The 24,751-nt window shown below is 35.9% G+C and overlaps 1 protein-coding gene across 1 annotated transcript; it reads right to left on the bottom strand.

The window, feature by feature from the left end:
* Positions 1-12,148: 12,148 nt before the first annotated feature.
* Positions 12,149-18,407, bottom strand: LOC101262344 (ubiquitin-like-conjugating enzyme ATG10). Its single transcript, XM_004246946.5, has 6 exons — positions 18,129-18,407; positions 17,996-18,046; positions 17,850-17,924; positions 14,783-14,882; positions 14,602-14,699; positions 12,149-12,493 (listed from the first exon to the last, which is right to left on the bottom strand). The coding sequence occupies exons 1-6, from the start codon at positions 18,285-18,287 to the stop codon at positions 12,266-12,268; spliced, it is 711 nt and encodes a 236-aa protein (XP_004246994.1). The 5' UTR covers positions 18,288-18,407; the 3' UTR covers positions 12,149-12,265.
* Between the last annotated feature and the right edge of the window lie 6,344 nt (positions 18,408-24,751).

Here is a 24,751-nt window from a genome sequence, read left to right as displayed (position 1 = left end):
AAACCTTCAGTAAGACTTGTTCACCCTCCATAAACTCCAAGTCTCTAACCTTTCGATCTGCATATTCTTTCTTTCTACTTTGAGCTGCTAAAAGCTTTTCTTGAATGCATTTCACTTTATCTAACGATTCCCTCAGAAGGTCAGTACCCCAAGGTCTAACTTCAAATGCATCAAACCACCCAATGGGAGACCTACACCTTCTCCCATACAGTGCCTCAAATGTGGCCATATCAATACTTGAGTGATAGCTATTGTTGTATGAGAATTCTGCTAAGGGTAAGAAGTTATCCCAATGACCACCAAATTCTATCACACATGCACGAAGCATATCTTCCAACACCTGAATCGTTCGCTCAGACTGATCATCGGTCTGAGGGTGAAATGCAGTACTAAGATCCAACCTAGTACCTAACTCGGCATGCAATGTTTTCCAAAATTTAGAAGTAAACTGCGTACCTCTATCTGATATAATGTGAAGTGGAACCCCATGCAATCGAACAATTTCTGAGATGTAAAGTTTGGCTAACTTCTCTGCATTATAAGTCACCTTGACCGGAATGAAATGAGCAGACTTAGTTTATCTGTCAACAATTACCCATATGGAGTCATACTTACCCATCGTCTTTGGAAGACCAACCACGAAGTCCATTGCAATTCTCTCCCACTTCCATTCAGGAATGGGCATTCTCTGAAGTGTCCCTCCAGTCCTCTGGTGTTCATACTTTACCTGCTGACAATTCGGGCATTGAGCAACAAAATCAACAATGTCACGCTTCATCCTACTCTACCAAAAATGTTGCTTTAGATCACGATACATCTTGGTCGCACCAGGATGTATAGAATACCTTGAACTATGAGCCTCTGTAAGAATAGTGTGAATCAAGTCATCGACGCGGGGTACACATACCCTTACCTTAATCCTCAAGACACCTTCCTCATCGATTTTTGCTTCTTTAGCCTCTCCTCGCAACACCTTATCTCGGATCCGGATCAGTTTCTCATCGGTAAACTGCTTTCCTTTAATCTTATCAAGAAAGGAAGATCTTGACTCTACACAGGCCAAAAATCCTCCCTTCTCATTTACTTCTAGCCTCATAAAGTCATTAGCCAGAGTCTGAACCTCTCTAGCCAATGGGCGTCTAGAAACCTGCAAGTGGGCTAGACTTCCCATGCTCCCTGCCTTTCTACTTAAAGCATCTGCCACAATATTAGCTTTTCCCGGATGATACAAGATAGTGATATCATAGTCCTTCAGTAGTTCCATCCATCTCCTCTGTCTCAAATTCAAATCTTTCTGAGTAAAGACATACTGTAAACTACGATGATCCGTATAGACTTCACACTTAACCCCATATAGATAATGTCTCCATTGCTTTAATGCAAACACTACTGCCGCTAACTCCAAATCGTAGGTCGGATAATTACGTTCATGCACCTTTAATTGCCTCGAGGCATAAGCAATTACATTCTTCTCTTGCATTAGCACTGCATCCAAACCAGAATAGGATGCATCACAGTAAATAATGAAATTCTTACCTTCCACTGGCAGGGTAAGAATTGGTGCAGTAGTCAACAAAGTCTTGAGCTTCTGAAAGCTTTCTTCACACTCGTCCGACCATACAAATGGAACACTCTGCTTAGTCAAGTTTGTCAATTGGGAAGCAATAGAAGAAAATCCCTTGACAAATCCCTTGACAATTCTTTACTGCTTCGATCTTGGAAGGATCCACCATCACTCCGTCCTTAGAAACTACGTGCCCCAAGAAGGACACTGAATCTAGCCAAAACTCACACTTAGAGAATTTGGCATAAAGCTTTTTCTCCCTCAACATTTCCAATACCATTCTCAAGTGCTCCTCATGTTCTTTCTTGCTCTTTGAGTATACCAGTATGTCATCAATGAATACAATGACGAAGAGATCCAGATATGGCTTAAAAATCCCGTTCATCAAGCTCATGAAAGCAGCAGGGGCTTTCGTAAGCCCAAAAGACATTACTAGGAACTCATAATGCCCATACCTGGTCCGAAAAGCAGTCTTGGGCACATCCGTTGCCCGTATTTTTAATTGATGATAACCAGATCTCAAATCGATTTTTGAGAAGGTACAAGCACCTTGTAACTGATCGAACAAATCATCGATGCGAGGAAGAGGATACTTGTTCTTAACAGTTACCTTATTCAGTTGTCTGTAGTCAATGCACATCCAAAAACTTCCATCCTTCTTCTTCACAAACAAAACAGGAGCACCCCAAGGGGATGCACTTGGTCTAATAAAGCCTTTGCTTAACAACTCTTGAAGTTGGGCCTTTAACTCTCTTAACTCCGCGGGAGCCATCCTATAAGGGGGTATGGAAATGGGGCGAGTACCCGGCTCCAGATCAATGCAAAAGTCGATATCCCCATCCGGTGGCATACCAGGAAGGTCTGCAAGAAACACATCCAGAAACTCACGGACTATTGAAACCGACTCAATTGAAGGTACTTGGGTAGTATCATCCCTGAGGTGTGCCAAGAAAGCTAAACAACCCTTTCTAACCATTCTCTTAGCACGAAGGAAGAAGATGATATGAACTGGAGTGGAAGTGTAGTCACCCTCCCACACTAACGGATCTGTCCCAGGCTTGGCCAATGTCACAGTTTTGGCATTGTAATCTAAGATTGCGAAGTTTGGAGAAAGCCAAGTCATACCCAAAATTACATCGAAATCAACCATTTCTAAGATAACCAAGTCTACATGAGTATTGCTCCCCATAAAGGTCACAAGACAAGACCTATACACCTTTTCAACTATCACAGACTCACCCACCGGAGTAGAAACACGAATAGGCATGTCAAGCAATTCACAATGTAAATTAAGACCAGTAGCACATGAGGAAGATACATATGAAAATGTGGATCCAGGATCAAATAATACAAAATCCATGCAATCACAAACCAAAAGATTACCTGTGATGACAGCATCAGATGTCTCCGCTTCAGATCTCCCAGGGAAAGCATAACAATGGGCCCTATCACCGGTCTGTCCGTTGCCCCTACTATGTTGCGCTACAGTATTTCCAGTTTGCCCGTCACCCCGGCCGTTTTGATGACCACCATTACCTCAGCCACCACGTCCTCCCGAATAACGGCCTCTTCCATGACCACCTCTACCTCTGATTATTGGGGGTCTGTAACTCTGTTTTGGACAATTTCTCCTAATATGTCCAGTCTCTCCACATCCATAACAATCTCTGGATTCAATCATAGTTTTTTGTGAGAACGACGGAGTCTGGGGATAACCTACAAACTCAGAGAAATGTTGACCGGTCTGCGGTGGACCCCCAGCTACAGTCTGTAGTAAAGACTGAATAGGGCGGGCTGGATAACCTCCTGAACTCTGCCCTTTAGAGTAAGAACCATTAAACTCACCTCCTTTACGAAACCTCTTAGATGTCGATGCCATGGTGAAGTCATCTGGCTTCACTCCCTCCACTTCTATCACGAAATCTACCACCTCCTGAAAGGATTTTGCTGCAGCAGCTACCTATAAGGCTGAAATCCGTAAATCTGACCTCAACCCTTTCACGAAACGGCGAATCCGCTCTTGTGGACTGAAGCAAAGCTGGGTGGCATACCTAGATAATGCATGAAACTTAGCCTCATACGCAGTAACCGACATCCTGCCTTGCTTAAGGCTCAGGAACTCATCTCTCCTCCTATCCCTCAAAGTCCGGGGTATATACTTCTCCATAAACAAGCTAGAGAATGATGCCCAAGTCATAGGTGGTGCTTGTGCTGGTTGACACTCAACATACGATCGCCACCACATTTTGGCGTTTCCCTGAAATTGGTAGGTCACAAACTCGACGCCAAATCGTTCTACTATGCCCATTTTGTGTAGTAGCTCATGACAATCAACCAGAAATTCATAGGCATCCTCAGATTTAGCACCCTTGAAGACTGGAGGTTTCAATTTCAAGAACTTACTGAAAATTTCATGTTGATCACTTGTCATTATAGGCCCTGTAGTCAACCGAGGAAACATGCATATTTCCAATGAGGCATCCATGCGGGGAGCCACAGAAGCTGCATGTTGTACTCCCGGAACCTGAGGTGCTGGTGCAAAAAACACTAGAGGTGTCTGGCCCTGATCAGATAACCCACTAAGATAAGCAAGAACCTGGTTAATCATCTCTGGGGTAGGTTGGGGTGGTAATTCCTCATTCTGCACTTGTTCATTCTCCCCTTCCTCACCCTCTCTTACTACTTCCTCAGTCGGTGGAGGAGTCACCGCCCTAGTACTAGATGGGCCAGGTGCTTGTCCTCTTCCCCTAGAGGACGTCCTCCCGCGACCTCTACCACGGCCTCTTGCCACTGCCCCTCATGCCACTGCCCCTCTTATAGCCTCTCAAAGAAAAGTAAAGGCGTCCCCCTACCGTTCCTCAAGACTCTACTAGACACGTTCTTGTGTGATGAGACCAACAAACCTAATGCTCTGATACCAAGTTTGTCACGACCCATAACGAGCCGTGAGTGGCACCCACACTTATCCTATTATGTGAGCGAACCAACCAATCTAAACCCTAACATTTCAGTCATAATAAACAGAATAAAATGCGGAAGACTTAAAACTCATTAACGAAATCAATTAATAACTTCTAAAATTCAATACTTAGCATTCCCCAAACTCTGGAAGTCATCATCACAAGAACATCTATCCTCAAATCACTAAATCTAAGAATGTCTACGAAGCTAAAACAAATACAAGAGATAGTCCATGTCCGAACTTCAAGACATTAAGACGCGAAGGAAAGAATCCAGTCCGAGCTAGGAACAATAGCTCACCCTGAAATCTGATGTGGTGAAGACTGGCTAGAGTTTCGGTTGAGTTGAAGACGACGGTACGTTTGCTGCACTCCACAAATAACAAAGAGAAAACATACAAGTAGGGGTCAGTACAAGCACAAATACTGAGTAGATATCATCAGCCAACTCAAAATAGAAAGCAATATATATCAGATAATAACATAAAATCAACCATAACACTTAACAGGTGACAACAACAAGTACCATAACCATTGGGCACAACCCAAGCACATCTTTGAGGACTCAAGCCTCCACACCATACTCATTTGGGAAAAGGTTCTTTAAGTTTTGAGTATATTAAGATAATTCAAGATTCATTCTCTTTATTCCTCTTGTGTCGGAACGTGACACTCCGATCCCCTAATACTACGTGTCGGTTCGTGACACCCGATCCACTAATACTATGTGTCAGTTTGTGACACCCGATCCCCTAATACTACGTGTCGGTTCGTGACACCCGATCCCCTAATACTATGTGTCGGTTCGTGACACCCGATCCTCTAATACTATGTGTCGGTTCGTGACACCCGATCGACTAATACTATGTGTTGGTTCGTGACACTCGATCCCCTAATACTATGTGTCGGTTCGTGACACCCAATCCCCTAATATTATGTGTCGGTTCGTGACACCCGATCCCCTAATACTATGTGTCGGTTCGTGACACCCGATCCACTAATACTATGTGTCGGTTCGTGACACCCGATCCCCTAATACTATGTGTCGGTTCGTGACACCCGATCCACTAACCTCATTCTTTTAGTTCATCAAGCCTTCTTTTATACCAAGGCATCATCATTAATAGAGAGGTTTTAAGGTTTAAGATTCAACAGCCTCATCATCCTAATTCATCACAATTATATATAATCACATCATGCAAGCACACAATTAAGCATATAGAAGACTTTACAATACTACCCAATACATATCATTCGCTATTAAGAGTTTACTACGGAATAGCATAAAAACCATAATCTACCTCCACCGAAGAATCCTGATCAAGAAATCTACTTCTCCAATGCTTTGCTTTCCTCTTCGTTTCTCCCTCTCTCGATCGTTCGTTCTCCCTCTTCTGTTCTTTCTATTTTTTCTTATTCAAGCTCTTTTTCTTTTACCCTAATTACCATATAATTAAGTATAAAAGATGCTAAAGTAACCCATTACTTATTCCAAGGTTATCTCTTTTAACCCCCAAGTAATTGAATTATTAACATTAAACCCCCTAACTTTATAATTATAAGCAGGAATAGTCCAAAACGCCCCTTAAAACTTTTAACAAATTTTCGACCCAGTCAAGGTTACGCAGTCTGTGATGGGCCGTCGTGCCTACGACGGTCCGTCCTGCTGAGTCGTCACAGAGTTCAGAGACTCAATTTTTATTTAAGACCCTGTGACGGTCCGTCGTGCCTACGACGGTCCGTCGTGCTCTTCCGTCGCGAAGTTCATAGAGTTGTTCTCAGTACCCAATTTTTCAGAATTCTAAGTGTTTTGGAACGAGACCCCCTTGACGGTCCGTCGTGCCCATGACGGTCCGTCGTGGAATCCGTCGACCCAGACAGTTATTACCAGAAATAAACTCTACTGCTCAAAACGACTAACAGGTCGTTACAACATGAATAATTATTATCCCTCTAAATAATATATATTACTCCCAATACAGTCTAATTCATATTTGGTTTGTCATATTTGATCCGATCTAATTGAATACTTCGATTAATTTGTAATCTATTAAGCTTTTAATTCTCTGTTTTTGTTATGATCACATTAAAATTCAATTGTTCTTTGAAAAATATATACTTTATTTAAATAATAAAAAATTAATGTCGACGGCTACGAGGGAGTTGGGGGTTATGTGTCTGCCTCTCCTTCATGAATTCCTTTAAAGAATTGCTCCAAAAAGAATGGTGAAGAGGGTGAGTATTAAATTTTGGTCACTTGTGTTTAGTTGGATTTGGGTCATGGAAACGTAGTATGGGTCAAACAGGTTGGAAAAAAAATGGTGAGTTGGGATTTTATTTTGTACAATAGGAAGACGTCACGTAATAAACAACACTAACAATAAAAAAATTTAAAAAACTATTAAGTTTTTAAGGGTAAAAATAGGTCAAAAAGGTGGATTAAGGGCTAATTTTTTAACCCAGTAGGTGGAGAGATGGTATATTTAAACCTTTTCGAATAGTTTGAAGGTACTTTTGACCTTTTTCGTTAAAGAAATGTTACTTTCTTCATATTTAAACTTTTCTTAACTGGTAACTTTGTATCTATTGATAGAAACAGGATCAGTATATGGGTTGTACTAGAGGCACATTTTCAAGTAAATCCAGATCCTATGATCCTATGTCTATAATGAATGTAATACATCAATAATAGATACAAGATCATTACACCAAAAACATAGAATCAAGATACAATTCAATTTGATATGTTTTATACTATTTTTTATGTTCTCAAAATACCTAGAATTTCTCTCCTTCTAGATTGTCCACCATATGTTGGCTGGTATGATTCTCCACATACTTCTGCTTCTTTCCAGAACCCCAACTTCTTCCCAGTTTTGAAGGGCCTCTGTAACGTTTCCTGGCATAGTCTAAGAGAAACCTTTAAGGTTTATGAATAGCCTCCAAAGTTTCCATGTGATCTTGCAGTGAAGGAACAAATGTCGAACAGGTTCTGTCTGTTCTCCGCAAAAAACACATCTCGGACATAAAGTTATCCCCTTTTTCATCAGATTGTTTTCTGTAAGGACAACTTCCTTAGATACAAGCCAAATAAAACATGATACCTTGTAGGGTATATTCACTTTCCATATAGTTTTCCTGGGCTAGTTGACATTTTGTGACTATTCAAAAATTTGTATGCTTTGCCTACTCTGAAGGTTCCTGTTGCCCTACCACCAAAGCTCATCTTCCCCTTCTTGTGTTCCTTTAAACTGGTCAATAGTGTTAAGGAAATTTGCAACTCTTGTGATTTCTCAGTCATTTAATCGTTTTTTGAACTAATTCCCCACCCATCAGGTGTCCACATTCCTGCAATTGTTCTTTGCTAATTTAACATTAAGTTGTGAATATCTGGGTAGATATTCCTCAAAATCCCCATCTCATGTCAGTCATCTCCCCATAAGCTTGTCTTTTTTCCATTTCTAACCTTAACCTTGGTTTTGATCTTAAATCATCCCACAAGGCCCTTATAGATCTCCACAGATTCACTCATATGGGGAAAATACTTCCTTTGTCATCCACCTATTTTCTTCTTCATACTTGGCTTTGATGACTTTTCTCCATAACGGATGTTTTTCGTTAGCATATTTCCACAACCATTTCATTATGAGGGCATTGTTATGATTCTGCAGATTTTTAATACCCAACCCCCGTACCTTTTTTCTATTATCAAATCATTCCACTTTACCATATTGTACCTTTTCTGTCCTTGTTTCCCTGCCATAGGAACTTCCTTCTAATTTTGTCTAATTTGTATATGAGGCCTACGGAAGTAGGAAATATACACATCATGTATGTAGGCATAGCAACTAGGACTGAGTTAATTAGAGTAACTCTTCTTCCAAGAGACAAGTATTACCCCTTCCATTCAGTCAGTTTCTTCTCACATTTTTCTATTACACTGCTCCAGATCTCTTTAGTCATTGATTTAGCACCCAACGACATCCCAATGTATGTAGTTGGGAGAGCCCCAACTTGTCCACCTAGGATTAAGTTTAGTGCCTCCATGTTATGTACTTTATTAATGGGATAAATAAAACTCTTTCTCCAATTAATATGCAACCCAGAGATTCCTTCAAACAGGATCAATATTACTCTCAGATATTTGAATTGTTCTTCTTCAACCCCACAAAAGATTGGTATGTCACCTACATATTGCAAATAAGTCACCTCTATACTTTCCCTTCCATCATTGGCCATATCAAAACCTCTCAACCAGCCATTTGTGTTAGCTGTTTTGAGCATGTTGTTAAATCCCTACATCACTAGCATAAACAGGAAAAGGGACAGGCGATCACCCTGCCTAAGGCCCCTTCAAGCTCCAAAGAATCTTGTTGTTGCACCATTGATCAAAACAGAGAATTTCACTGAAGATATACAAAATTTTATCCACTTGATCCACTTCAGCACAAATCTCATCTTTTCCAGAACATTCAGTAAGTATCCCCGGTTAACATGGTCATAAGATTTTTTATGTCAAGCTTACACAATAATCCTGCTTTCTTCTGCTTCATTCTTGAGCCTACAGCTTCATTTGCAACTAGGACTACATCCATAATTTGTCTATCTTTAATAAATGTCATTTATGAAAATATGTCAATTTTTTATCACCCCTTTCAATCTCTCTGTTAGGACTTTGGAGAATGTGCTTTGAAATGTTTTAATGATATCCGGTCATTTTGATCTCAAAATACAAGTATTTCTATGACAATACGTATTAATAATTTAAAAGCACTTGTCTAAAAACTTTAATATAATATTATTAATTATATTAACAACATCATATATTATATATATGATACACACGTGCAATGCATGTGTCATGAAACTGATATATATATATATATATATATATATATATATATATATATATATATATATATATATATATATATATATATATATATATATATATATATATATATATATATATATATATATATATATATATATATATATATATATATATAAAACCTTATGCGGTGTAATTTGTGCCAACTGTGTATATTTAAAATTATTAAGAAATGAGGTATATGAGTGTAATATATAACTTTTTATCCTATTTAGTGTTTTTTTTCATTTATCATCTTATTCAAAAACTAAAAAGACATTGTTTCTCAAATTCAAAATCTTAAGGGGGAAAATGAGCTTTACTCTTTTATTTCGAAAAATCTATTCTTATTAGCTTATCAAAATTTGGAAAATATTATAAACCGTATTGAAATACTTATTTATTTATTTGACTAGAAACTTGATTTTCTTATCATATAAATTCATTCTATTACCATAATTTTTTAAATCATCCAAGAAATCTATTGTAATATATGGCAAGAAATTTATCATAACTATAAGAATTTTTTGTATAAATAATCATGTTACTTCAGTTTTTATAAGCACTACATTTTCTTGAGTACTTTTATTTAAATTTTTAAAAAATTATAAACAATATTGAAATACTTATTTATTGATTTGACTAGAAACTTGATTTTCTTATCATATAAATTTATTTTGTTACCATAATTTTTAACATCATGCAAGAAATCTACTTTTCATTGTACTATTTTGCTAGAAATTTATCAAAAATATAAAGAATTTTCTGTATAAATAATCATCTTATTTCAGTCTTTATAAGCACCACATTTTTTTGAGTGTTTTTATTAAAATTTGGAAATTTTATAAACCATATTGAATACTTATTTATTTATTCGACTAGGAACTTGATTTCTTACCTTATAAATTTATTTTGTTACCATAAATTTTAACATGATGCAAGAAATCTACTTTTTATTATACTATTTGACTAGACATTTATTATAACTATAAAGAATTATTTTGTATAAATAATCATCTTATTTCATTTTTTATAAGCACCATATTTTCTTGAGTGTTTCTATCAATAACTTATTTTTTTAAAATCATTTTTCTTCAAAAGTTAAGTCATGGCAGAAAAAAAGACTTTAGGACGTCAAAACGTTTCAATGGTCAAAATAGAAAATGAAGATGCTCGATAGGCAATATTTTCAAAGCTTCGTTCAACATTATATAAAAGAGCTACTGAATTAATTGGAAAATACGATGTTAATGTGGAGATAACATTATTTTCTCCGATCGATAAACGCTGCTCTTTTTTCACCCAACAATTGATGTTGTTATTGATCGCTTTTTCAGTCCAAATAGACAGCCAAGTGAAAGTGACTATATTGCTATTGCAAGTTCTCGAGACAAAGTGAAGAAAGTTAAATTTGAGCTTGACGAACTTGATATCATAAGAGGGAGTCTATCTGATCCGACATCTAGTACTAGAGAAACTGACATGAAAAAAATGTGGAAATTCTTCATGAAATTTAATTAAGAGGAGGTTGAACTCGAGCTTTAGTTGAACTTCGTTGATTTTGATTTGAAAAATTATTTATCGCAGCTAGAAAATGATGCTTCTTCCTCTACACAAGCACCTCCAGAAAATGTTGATTAATTACTTATTGATTCCTAATATATTGAACTTCATGCGCTATAATAATTAGATTCAAAGTCATAAATTTTGAACTTTTTTTTGTTTTTAAATTTAGTGATGTTACTTGAATTCATTAGTAATCTTGTTTGTTTGATGTTTAATTCGTTTGATAAAATAGTCGTGCACTATTTGCAATGTCTCTTTGTTACTTGTGATCTGGATGACTAGGTTTAGTCGAGCTTGCGGTGTTGTATTTTCTTCCTAGTTATATGAATATTGATTAGTGATTTGTGAATACTTGTGATCTTGATAAGAGAAGTTTTTTGGTAACAAACTATTATTTTTTTCAGTTTCCAACTATAAAAATTAGGAAAAATTACTTAATAAGATGTATGACTGAATGAAAATAATTTGTACTTCATTCAAGCATCTACACATCATTTTTATCCTATTTTTTTTTATTATTCCCTACCATTTTCAAAAATTACAAAAATTCTTCTTTTTCACAATTTCTCTCATTTTTTTGGATACATCACTTTGAACTACGTACAACCGCACGATTTTTTTCTTTTTAATGCCTAAATTCACTCCATGGTATTACCAATTATCTCTATCACACTTTTTGAATTTCAAATATTTTCTCTTTCTAACTCAACTTCGCCACAAATCCTCTCAAATCTCCCTCTCCTCCTCCACGACACCAATTACCATCCTCCGTCAACCTTTCTCCAGCCTCAACCTGGTGGTCCATCCTCATCTTCTTCTTCTTTTTTCTTTTTTTTTTTTTTTTTGCTTTCGAGATCAAATTATTGATTTTATTTTTGTTGCCTTTTCTTTTAATGTATCTAGTTTAACAATAAAAAATATATATTAAGAAAATTATGCGAACCGAAACAAGACAAATTAAAAATTTATGGATTAAGCTCAACCTCCCCAAGCCATCCCCATTGTCATCCATTAAGTAAATAGCTATCAAATAAAGAGTAATTGTTGGAAATAAGCGATACAAAGTGTTATTATATATTTTCAATATAGTTTTTTGACATTTTGCAACTGTGGATGCTCATCATGTAAGGTAAGAGAAGCTCATTGAAGTAAATCCGAAATGCCAAAACTTTTTAACAGAAAATAAAATTTAAAATCTAGATTGGCCTGGGGTATTCACATTAAAGATAAGTTTTATGTAACCAATTTTGCATCTCAGCAGATGATTTCATTCTAAACATTTACATTGAAAAGAAAAAACTAAATCTATATTACAGTAGCAACATTTCCAGAGTTCATAAATGTAGAGAATTTTAAGGGGATTTTAAAACCAAAGACAGGTGATACAACTGAAAACCATGAGGTTAGATATTTCTCAATTGCAACTCCACCTTGATTCACAACTGAAGGTTCATTACTGAAAAGCAGCTTCATCCACTCACTAGTCCCACATGGATGCAATGTGTACCATGGCCGATTCAGGTACGGGTGCTCCTATAGATAATTCACCATTTAAATTAACACACATCTCAACGTGGTGCATATATATATATATATTCCCACCAAGTTAACTTCATTCTAATGGGTACAAGGAGGTATATAAGAAATCCACTGAAATATATGGTAGAGGTTATGATTGTCAACTGATAACTAGAGGGGTTTTTGGTCATGATATCACTTGCAAGTTGAAGTTTGGCTACCAGTATATCGTATACTGGTGAACAATGTTGCTCTCAAAAAAAAAAATGCCCATGTACTCATGTCAAATCCGCCACATATGAATAACTTTTGACGGATCCGACTCACTCTCCGTGGCTGAGCAACATAGCTGGTGAAATAATGAAAAACTTGTTTGAGAAGTATTTCAGGTGAAGTATGGCAATCACTCAAAATACTCAACTTCAACCACTTTTTTTATGAGGAAGAAAAAGCTTCCACCTTTTTTTACCAAGAAGGAATAATATAATATAGACAAACGTTGCAGTACTGCATCAATACACTATTCCTCTCGTTCAAGCAGAAAGAACCCTGAATTTTGTGGCCATGAAGAATGGCAGAGGTTAAAATGTAATGACAAACAAGATGATTTTTGTTATTAGAAAAAGAGTGGTGAGGGAGGAGACTTGGGGAGAATACTTATTAGTCCATGGGTATTTTGTGGGGATTTCAACACTACGAGGTTCCCATCAGAAAAGAAGAAGGGAGTCGGAATAACAAAAGCAATGCCAGATTTCTACAATTTCAAAGGAGAGGTAGAAATAAGGAATTTGAAGGCACAAAATCAGAGTTTTGGTGATGAAATGGCTATGGAGATACGCTTCAGAAGAAGAACCTCTATATAAGGAAGTTATTAGACAGAAATATAGGGAGGACAGTTGGACAACAAATCCAGTAGCCACTCCTTACGGTTGCCGTGTTTGGAGGTCCATCAGAAACTTGTGGCCAAGGATGTGAAACAATTCAAGGCTAAAAGTGGGGAATGGCAGGAAAATATCTTTCTGGAAGGACAACTGGCTCGGACAAGGCACCTTACAACAATCTTTACCAGACATGTACATTCAAAATCAACAGCAAGAGGCAACAGAGGCTAAGGCATGGTCTGAACAAGGATGGAACTTGTCTTTTAGGAGATATCAAAATGACTGAGAACTGAGGAGGGTAACAGAGTTCTATAATGTTCTAAGTCAATTTCAGGGTATCAATGGAGGTGAAGATGCTATAGTATGGCAAGGAAATTCCCAGAGAAACTTTAAGTTGACAGAAGCTTACAGGATTTTGAGCAAAGTTAATAACCAGGTTGACTGTTGGCCTGGAAAATGATTTGGAAAGTGAAGACACCTCTGGAAGTGCATCTTTCTCTTGGCTGGCAGCCAAAGAAAAACTGTGTTGACACTGGAGAAGCTGAAAAAGAAAGGTTTTAATTTATCCTCTATATGTTATTTATGTGGGGTGCAATCAAAGTCAGCCAACCATCTCTTTTTACACTGCAAATGGACATACGAAATACGGAAGATCTTCATCGGCTTGAGGGGAATCAGATGGGTGATACCAAGCAACAGAAGTGGGGCTGCTCTTAGCAGTTGGGACAGAGAAGAACTTCTGTCAAATCAGAAGAGAGATAGAGGGTTGTGCCTGCATGTATTTGGTGGACTGTATGGAAAGAAAGAAATCAGAAATGTTTTGAAGATAAACAATGAAACATTCAAAAGTTGAAGATGAATTGCTTATCTCTTATTATTTTTGGTGTGATGTTTAGTACAAACAGAAGATATTTTTGATGTTCTAGACAATATGTAACGAGCAATATAGGAAGAAAGTATGCTATAACCTGTAATGTTTTGATTTGGGGGACTATACTTTTCTGGTGTAGTATATCTGTTGATACATACTATTATCAAAAAAGTTAAACGTAGATAGATTACATAGAGACTATCGAGACATAATGGGATCAGGGTTTGATGGCTCAATGAATTTGAGAGAAAGAATATCAATAGTCTTCTTTATAAAAGAAGGCAAAACCACATAAATATACCAAACGCAAATTGAAATTACAAGGTGAGAAAACATGATCAGATTTCAGATTATAAATTAAGCAAACATACCTCCCGAGTAATAAAGGTCCATTTAGATACTGCCAGTTCCTGCGCAGTATAGGCAGGAAAGTCCTTTTCCAGGTCTTCTATTGCCAAGGGTTCTCCATCTATGGATGTAGAATAATCAGAATTATATATAGATATATATATGTCGGTGTGTAACTTACGGCATAAAATGATACAAACATACCACTGCAGTATGCACGGAAATAAAGTACTGGAACCCTAAAAGAGGAACTGTAGATGACATGAAAGTCGTAATGATGTCTTTCTTTGCTGTCCTTTTGAACCTTAAAGGAAAATCATGACAATGTCAACCATTTATAGTTCAAAAACAATTAAGAGATGAAACTGGAACAGATATATCAAAGCAAAGTATGTAGTATTGAAGATGGGAGCATGGATATGTATAAATGTTGACAGCCACATACTGTAATTGAACTACAAAAGATAATGAATTCAGACATAAAAGTCATTGTTGTAACCAATTGAAGGCAATTGATGTTTAGTTAGTATGGCTAGAGTACTTAGAGGAGCATATTGTTGTTAAGAGCACCACCATCTATCAAATTAACATCCATATCCAAAAATTGGAAGTCTTTAATGCCAAGGACAGGAATAAATGATCTCATTAAACTTATTGCCTGATTGCAAGAAACTAACATGTAAACCAATATCGTAAGATACTTGTATCCATAACTTTTTCTCTCTCTAAGTAAACACATTCCACACAAACAAAAACCTTAATACACAATTGTAAATTTTTCAGTGAGTCTAAGGTATAGCACCTTACGGAGCCACTGGACTGAGGCCTTCCGGCACATCCACTTAACCAAATTGCTCACCTTGCTGGAGCGGCACAACCCACTGACGGAATTTCTAGAGAAGTTCCGTGTGCCACCCCTGTAACAACTGCAAACACAACATCGACGGCAAAATCCCCACCCAGGGAATCCATCATCGCGAGAAACACCACTCACAACGGATGTCAGTGATAATACAACAACAACATACCAAGAGAAATTCCACAACTAGGGTCCAAGGAAGGTAGAGTGGACGCAGACCACCTAACTTATATTGATGATATTATTTTTTTCATTTTTCCATAGTGGAAGTAGTGGAAATAATAGATCAATGAAATTTATCATGAAATAGGTTAGAAGATATGAGAAATCCTCTTGTCAAATAGTTAACACGGATAAAGTTTCTTTAAAGCTAGTGCATACAAAATTAACAGAATTAGAAGATGCACTGGCTTCATGCATAAAAGCTTTTCTTCTACATATTTGGGTTGATGTATTTATGTAGGAAGAAAGATGATTTCTTACTTTAAGGATATGGTTGCTAAAGTTGTTAAAATATTGAATGGTTGGCAAGGTAAGATTCTTACTTACGGTGGTAGAGTGGTTATGATTTAAAGTGTGCTTCAATCTATGCCCACTTACATTCTTACTGTTATAAACCCCCTTGTGAGTACCCTGGACCTTCTGGAACAACACTTTGCTAGTTTTTACTGAGAATCCAGTGATAAGAAAGCAAAATATCACTGGAGATCTTGGTATTGGTATCAGAAACATGAATGACATCTCCAACCCCTAAGCCATCAAAAGATGGTGGAGCTTCACGGCTCAGCCTTCTTTATGGCTGATTTCTTGAGGGAAAAATATTGCAATAGTGTTTGCCCTGTGTCCAAGGCATGGACAAGCAGAAACTCTCAAACATGGAAATCTCCAATAAAAGCTAGGGAGAACACTTAAAGAAACATTCTTTGACATATTAATCTTGGTTGTTGCAGCATGTGGTGAGATAATTGGATTGAGAGGGAAGTTTTGGCAGACCTTTATCCTGGTAATATTGATTCCAACAAAGGCTAATGTCAGGGACTATATTGACAATGGAAAGTGGAATTTGGAGGAGCTTCGTAAGGTGCTCCCAGATTACACGACTCAATATACTAACAACATTTTGATATCTCCATGATTTTGCCATCTGGAATGTTACCCAAGATGCCCATTACACCAACTCTTCAACAACAACATACCCAGTGAAATCTCACAAGTGAGGTTTGAGAAGGGTAGAATGTACGTAGAACTCACCACTACCTCATGGAGGTAGAGAGACTGTTTCGAAAGACCTCGGCTCAAGTACAAGAAACAAGTGTATAAAGAAGAAGACAATGAAGAGAATCGAAACAAGAAACAGTACAAAAGTAGCCAAAATAGCAATTAATCATGTAACAATCGAAATGCCATAAAACAATATTAGGGTAGATTATTATTAACAAAATAAACCATGATAAGAATAAAAACAACAACTATAAAAATACAACTAGTACAATTGTAACATCAAACCACCCAAACCAAGAAAACGCTACACTACCTACTAGCCTTCTACCCTAATATGAGTCCTCCAAACCCTCTTATCTAGGCCTTGTCTTTGGTAACCTTAACCTGCATCATATCCTATCTTATCACCTCTCCTCAATACTTCTTCGGCCTACCTCTGCCTATCCTCATACCCTCTATAACCAACCTCTCACACCTTCTCACCACTGTGTCTATGCATCTCCTCTTCACATGTCTAAACTCATCTCAGTCTCGCTTTCCTCATCTTGTCGACCACGACGGCCTGACCCACTTTATCTTGTATATCCTCATTTCTAATCCTATCACTCCTAGTATGACCACACACTTCATCTCCACAATATGCATCTTCTGGGCATGAAATTTCTTGACTGCCCATCAATCAGTCCCATGCAACAAAGTCGGTTTAACCACCACCCTATAGAACATTACACCAACTCTTTAGCATGAAAAATCATCAGACAGCCCAAGTAGAACGACACCACACTTGAAAAACTATTGAATTAAATGTTTACCTTATAAAATTTCATTTCTTTACTTAGAGATTGATTCTTTGAAGTTATTTGATTATATATAATTTCAGTAACCAATTAGTCTCTAGATGCTTTTATTGTACTACACCTACTCGTGATACATTAAACCATGTTTTATTGATGGTGAGGCTGATTGTTATGTTTGGAACTTCTTTGGTAACCCTCTGGGAGGTAGACATCACTCTGTCTATAAAAAAGAAATTTAAATATGTGGGGATGTTAAAGACTAACAACAGCATACATAAACTGTTTCAACACAGGTGAGTAAGAGATAAATATTTTGAACTCACTGTTATTAAATAATAAAGTGTAGTTTCCTAGGTAAAGGAAATTACTTGAAGTATAATAATTTGAAACATACCAATATGGCAGTATCATCAAATGAATCTTCGTTAGAGCAAGTCAAATCTTCTGTTCCAGCTAGAACACATTCTTCCTATAAATGAAAAAAAAAATCAGCAAAGTCCATGTGCATAACCTCTTAAAATAGGTCAACCGAAGACAAACCTCAGTTGTTATGGGAAGAATCATATTCTCCAATGATAAATATCCTTGTAGCTGCAGAAAAAAAAAAGGAGTATTTATAAATATGAAAAAGAAAGATTGTTGAAATTGAAAGAAAAAATGCAGAAAGATAAACCTTGGTAGCAGCAAAACCTGGTTTATTTGGAAAGTTGATCCATGACCAGTGAGGAAACCCTAGATCAAAGTTGTTCCATATCTCAGAAAAAGTAGAAGCAGCATTGTGAAATTGAGTGGAGGTAATAGTGCCATCCCATGAGGAGGAGATAGATGTCATTTTTGCCTGCAATACAATATCTCTAACTCAATCTGCGATCTGCTAATATATACACAAAGAAAGACGAGAAAATTATGCTAAAGGTGTCAAATATGTCTCCTTTTTGTTTTTGGTTACCATTGATCAAGAGCGATGAAATCTTCTTTAAAACGTAATTAATTAATTATGGAAAAAATTAACATTTTTAATACTTTTTAATCTTTTATAAAATACAAAAAAGTACACTTTTATAATTCAAACCAAATCATTTTTAAAAAAAAAATCTTTTCATCTTCCCTCCTCTCTTCTCTCTCTTCTTTTCTTCATCTTCTTCTTTAGAAATTTAAAAATTCATAATTACTCTTCCTCTCCAGTCCTTCATTACTCTCTCATCTTTCTAATCTGTAGTCATGTTCGACTAGAAATGGGTAAGTTATTTTTTGAAATACTTTACAATTTTGAAGTTTTTTTCTTGGACTGTAAAAACTGAATAATCGACTTAATGGTGTGTATTATTTTTCATTCTTGAAAGAAAATCAGTCAACTCAAAAAATCCTTATATTGAGGAAATGTATTTGTAATGTTATCATTCAGTGAGAAGTCTTTTTTTTTGTTGTTGTTGTTGTTCTTTTTTTTTGGTCATTTTCTTAATATGATTTTTACGTATGTTGCCACATTTTAGTAATATGTTGGTCATCTGTTGCCACATATGATTCAAATGTTGCAATAATCAGTACAGACGTGTCAACATATGATACATCTGTCGCTACATAAGATGTATATGTTGCGCAACAGCAAGTACATATGTGACAACATAATGTTAATTTGTGTCACATGTTGCTACAGACGAGTCATGTGTTGCAACATGTGACACATGTTGCTACAGATGATTCATTTGTAGCAACATTTGTGACACATGTTGCAACAGACAATTCATCTGTAGCAACCGAAAATTCTTATTGATGACTCATTTTTACTATTTTAGGTTGTCCATCAATGGATTACCCCAACAGAAGAGAAATTGCAAATGTCATATCTAATAACTCTAGGGTTAGTTGAAACCATTTTTTATCCTGTTGTGGATAGAGTTAAAATGGTAGATGGAGCAACAACCATCAAAAGAGAGAAATTCCTAATGAAGTTAGTGATGACTTAGTTGTTTTTTATGTTGATGATGGTGTTGATGTTGATGATGGTGTTGGTGTTGGTGCTACTGCTACTTGGGTTGGTGCTTCTGCTGGTGCTGGTGCAGGACAACACGAAGAGGCTACCTCTTGTAGATGATGTTGTGGCTTTCTCTGTGAGAAGTGTAAGAAACATGATGAAGATTCTATCATGTATCTACAAAAATTGAGTGAAGTTGTCAATGAATTAAAAAACAAGAGGGGTGTGAAAGGCATTGTAACAAAGAATGTGTGGCATGCATGCACTCCAAAGGCCAAGCGAAGAAAAGAATCATTTGCCAAGGTAATGCAAAATTTGAAGAGGAAGATGTTTGGGGAAATTCCAAGGGCCGTAACGGAGGAAGAGGTGACGGAGTATAAAAAGTTGAATATTTATAGGCGTCCCTCTGTAGCTGAAAAAGAAGCAGTAATTAATATTATGTTATTATTTTTATTTTATTCTTAATTTCTTCTTCTTTTTTTAAATAACCATTTTATATAGTTTTCATGTAATATAATATTTTTAATTAGTTATTTTATTTAATATAAAATTATATTGTTGTTCTAAATATTTAAATAACATAAATTGCAAGAAAATATTATATTATATTTAAATTAATGGACAATTCAAATAAAAGTCATAATTGTCACGATCACATCCAACAAAGACGACTAAACTCCCACACAAGCTAACGCCCCTCTGAAATCTGAAATAATAAGTTTGATCGTCTGAATTGCTAAGGGCTGATGTCCAAAGCCAATGGTAACTCTGAAATAGAGTGGAAGGCTAGACTACCCATACTCCCCGCCTTCCGACTCAAGGCGTCTGCTATTTCTATTCCACCTTACCGGATAGCTCCTGCAGAGCTCAATGTTCAATTAGAGGACCTCTTAGGTAAGGTTTCATCTGTCTAAGTGTATCACCGTGGGGTGCTCATGTTTTTGTTTGTGAAGAAGAAGGACGAGACTATAATGATGTGCATTGACTGCTGGCAACTGAACAAGGTGATGGTGAAGAACTGTTACCCTATGCCTCATATTGATGACTTGTTTGATCAGCTTCAGGGTACCACCGTGTTTCCTTAGATTAATTTGTGGTTCGCGTACCATCCGTTGGGGATTAGGGCAGCAGACATGTCTAAGATCGCATTAAGGACTCGTTACGGCCACTATGAGTTCCTTATGATGTCTTTTGGGTTAACTAATGCCCCTGCCGCCTTCTTGAATTTGATTACACGTGTTTCAGGCCATACCTTGATTCACTTGTTATCGTCTTCTTTGATGACATGCAGGTATACTCGAGGAGTAAAAGTGGGCATGAGCAGCATTTAAGGATACTGGTCAAGACTTTAACAGACTAGCGACTTTATGCCAAGTTCTCAAAGTGAGAGTTTTGGCTTGAGTTTATAGCATTATTGGGGCACATGGTGTCCAAGGAGGGTATAAGGGTTGATTCGGTGAAGATTGAGGTTATTCAGGATTGGGACAGGCTCAATTCTGTTACTGAGGTTTGTAGCTTCGTCGGGTTAGAGAGTTACTACAAACACTTTGTTGAGGGCTAATCTACTATTACATCCCCTTTGAATCGATTGACTCGCCAGGATGTTCTCTTCCTTTTCACATGCTGCTATGGCTACTTTATGAACTCAATTTGTGAGATATTTTAAGACTTGATTTCTCCCTCGTTCTAAGTTCGAATTTGATAATTCTTGTGGCTATTTTGAGCAGTTTTTCGAGGATAACATCGTTGTATAGTCGGAATTAACTATAGACTTCATGTTCTAGTAAATTACTAATTTCAGCTGCTGTCCATTTCTAGTTCTTGAGAAAATTTGAGTTTTGGTTGAATGTTTGTGATGTTTTCGATTCCCGAATCGTGTCCCATTTTGGGACATAATCTCCGCGAATTGATTAGGACCAATTTTTGGGGTTAATTTCAAAATTTTCAGTGCGACTCCCACTTTCTTTGTTTTGACCTAGAGAATAGTTCATCTCCATTTCTCGCATTTTAAGTGTCAAAACATCCGTAATAATGGTTGATTCTATGTTTGATAGAGTGGTAGCGTTCCAAGACTATTTAAAAAGGGAAAGCTCCAGAAAAGTGATTTTGAAGCGTGTGTGGTCAGCCTACAGGTAGGCTATGGCTTCCGCTTGAGCATGTGAATGCATATTGATTAATTGAGATTTGGGTTAGGTAGTTATTGAGTCCTACATAGGTGTTTAGAAATCATGTTTTCAGCCTATTTCGAGAATTATCGGGTAACTATGAGAATGTTTTATGTTATTAAGGACCTTCTTTGTTATGTGGAGTACTTGTATGCTTGATTACTGTTTATTTGAAGCATGTTGGGCCTCAGTTTAGGTTTGACTAGGGTTTGCCTAAGAAATGCATGATTCGAAATCGATTGACCTTATGGTAGCATTCATTTTAAATTTGCAAATAAAGTTTTTCACTTAACTTTCAATTTTTTGTTGAAATAACAGTTTATCTATGATACATACTATTGTTAAACATTCAACCATTTTTGTAATTCAAAATGTATGTCCAAACATCGTACCAACATAAGACGAAGTGGAAGCCCTTGATTATCTAATATTCAAGATGCTCATACTTTTGAACCCTCCACAATAGCAGTTGATGCAACGCGGTTCAAACAAAAAATAGTTCACATTTTGAGGATTTCTCAACAAGCCCTCCTAGGCATTTGTTTAGGAAATCTTCACATGTGTCTGGTACATCATCTCCATCACCATCCAAAAGGAGAAAGAAAATTGATACACCTAATAAAAGGTGTCGGAACCTAAATCGTCAGAACAATAATGACCACCGATAAATCAGTCATTCTCAATGACAGATGAAGCACCTACTCCAACTTCTAATGTATCTTTTGTCCATATATCTTCACAAGTTCAAAACGATAAATCTGTGTATCCCGATATTGAAGAACTGAAACAACATTGAAGAAATACGTAAGTAATGAAATCAATTTCTTTAGGTTTATGTAAAAATATAAAACTGAATGTTAATTTTGTCTTGAATAAGTTGACAATAAATTCGAGTATCTTGTGAATTTATTAAATGCAAACCACTCTGAGTTGATGAATTCTAGGCATATGAAGGACGACCAATAACCAAAGGTACTGTGTTGTATATGTGTTTTGTTTGAGTGTTTTAACTTTCATAGGTCATTATATTCTAAATTTAATTGATGAAGAATTTGGTTGGCAAGTCTACGTCGTTCATGGTTGAAGTTTTCGATAAAGAAGGCGATGATGGACATCAAACAAGTACCTTTAGGTTTGATTACAACCAACCTCACCAATACAAATGGATTTTGTCAATAGTGATCAAAACATTGGTGTATCTGATTTTGATGTTAAAGGTCAGGTTTATTTTACTCTGTTCATTATGTATATCCAATTAAACAATTTATCAGTAACATATTTTGCTTGAAAAACATTTTGTTCTAAAAATACAAATTGAAGATACATTAAAGAACCATCAAGAATTAAGGACGTTTCAGAACATCAATCTTCATATGCAAATATTCATCATACTACAAAAATAATTGAGCATAAAAAGGTACTATTGTCATCGTAAATTTACTGTAGTATACATTAATTTTGTATTGATACATCAAACTATATCATTACAATACATTGTCGTTTAATTGGGTTTATATGATACATATATTTTATGTTTACATCTGAAATGTTTTTCAATTTTTGTGTGTATGATACTTTATATTTTTAATTATATGTGTATATGATAAATTCTGTTGCAAGATACATACTAGTGTGACTAATTAAAATTGTTTGTATATGATATACTTATACATCAGGTGTTTTGAAATATTAAAGATTGTACGTAAATCATAGTTTAATGTAATTTATCCTTGATACATTAGCAGTAGTTTGAATATGATTTTTTGTTATTTAATGTATCATAACTTGTACAATATGTTATTATTCAGGATGATGCATCATCATAAATGCCTTAACATTTCTTTGAAGAAACAATAATGAACGAAGATGCTTCAAATAAAGTTCAACATAACACCAATCAATCTGTACCAGATCCTGTTACATTTGATACATCGATAATTTATGTTTCATGTATCATTTATATATCATTTGATTTATCAAATCTTATTTAATTATCAATTTAAATCATATAGGATTCTACAACATCTGGTACAATATCATCTGAAACTCGAGAAGTCCTGGATACAATTATTGTTGATCTAGGAAGATTGTCTATTCTTGCTAAATCAATTAGTGCGGTATATTCACAAGAGTTAATCGACAGCCACAGTTTGCAATCGAACAGTGAATTACCCACTTATATTTCTATCACAGAGATTGTTGTCAGAAGAGATTGAAATACTCCTATGACACGTAACAGGATGCCTTCAAAAATTTAATCTTCTTATTTCACATCATTTGGGTCAAGTGAAAAGGAAAAAGAGGTCATGGAGGATGTCATTCGTCTGTGTTTTTTATTTGAAGGTTGTGAGATCACAAATCAAGTTTTATCCTATCTGATTGATGAGTATATCCAATGGGTCACTAGAGGTCTTCGCAGAACTCATGTCAATAAGTAAAGTTTTGTATTTTGCTATATTTGTTCAATTTTAGAATAATAACTTTTGATTATAATTAATAATACAAGAAACTATCATAGGATAAGTACAGAGCAAGAGCCTCTTCATTTTGAAATGATGGATTATGTTGTTGCATTTTTTATCAATAAAAAGGGGTTCTACGTCAAGTCCCAGCCCAAAAACTATTGGACTGATCAGTTAAAGTTGACATGTATATATACATTTAATGTATCTGATATATTAAATGGAATGTATGATATACCGTTATTTTAATGTATATAATACATTTATTTTATATGTGTTAGATACATATCAATACCATATACCTTTATCAGTCTCTAATATTTTAGTTTAATTATTTTTCTTTTCAAATGTATAATTAGTTTATAATGTTTTGTGTAGCACATCACTGTTATTTTTTACTATCTTCGTAAAAAATCAAAATTTTACTGCATGAATCAATACAGATAAACAACATCATGAAAGGATTTTTCATTGCAACTGGATTACCATAAAATCTTGTGAACGATGTTTACATTCCAATCAATTGTGATGAAAAGTTTCATTGGATGTTAGCTGTTGTTGAATTGAATCAGAGGTTGATACATCTACATGACTCTTTAAAGGCACAAGGAAAACAATATTTTCTGAGGAGATGAAATTATGAAAGAATTAATTTAAAATTGAGAGAAAAGAAATGAAAAATATAATAATTTAG

Source organism: Solanum lycopersicum, chromosome 9, assembly GCF_036512215.1.
Source record: "Solanum lycopersicum chromosome 9, SLM_r2.1".
Classification (NCBI taxonomy): Eukaryota; Viridiplantae; Streptophyta; class Magnoliopsida; order Solanales; family Solanaceae; genus Solanum; species Solanum lycopersicum.
Note: the sequence above shows the minus strand (reverse complement) of the source record. Positions and strands in the feature narration are given on the sequence as shown.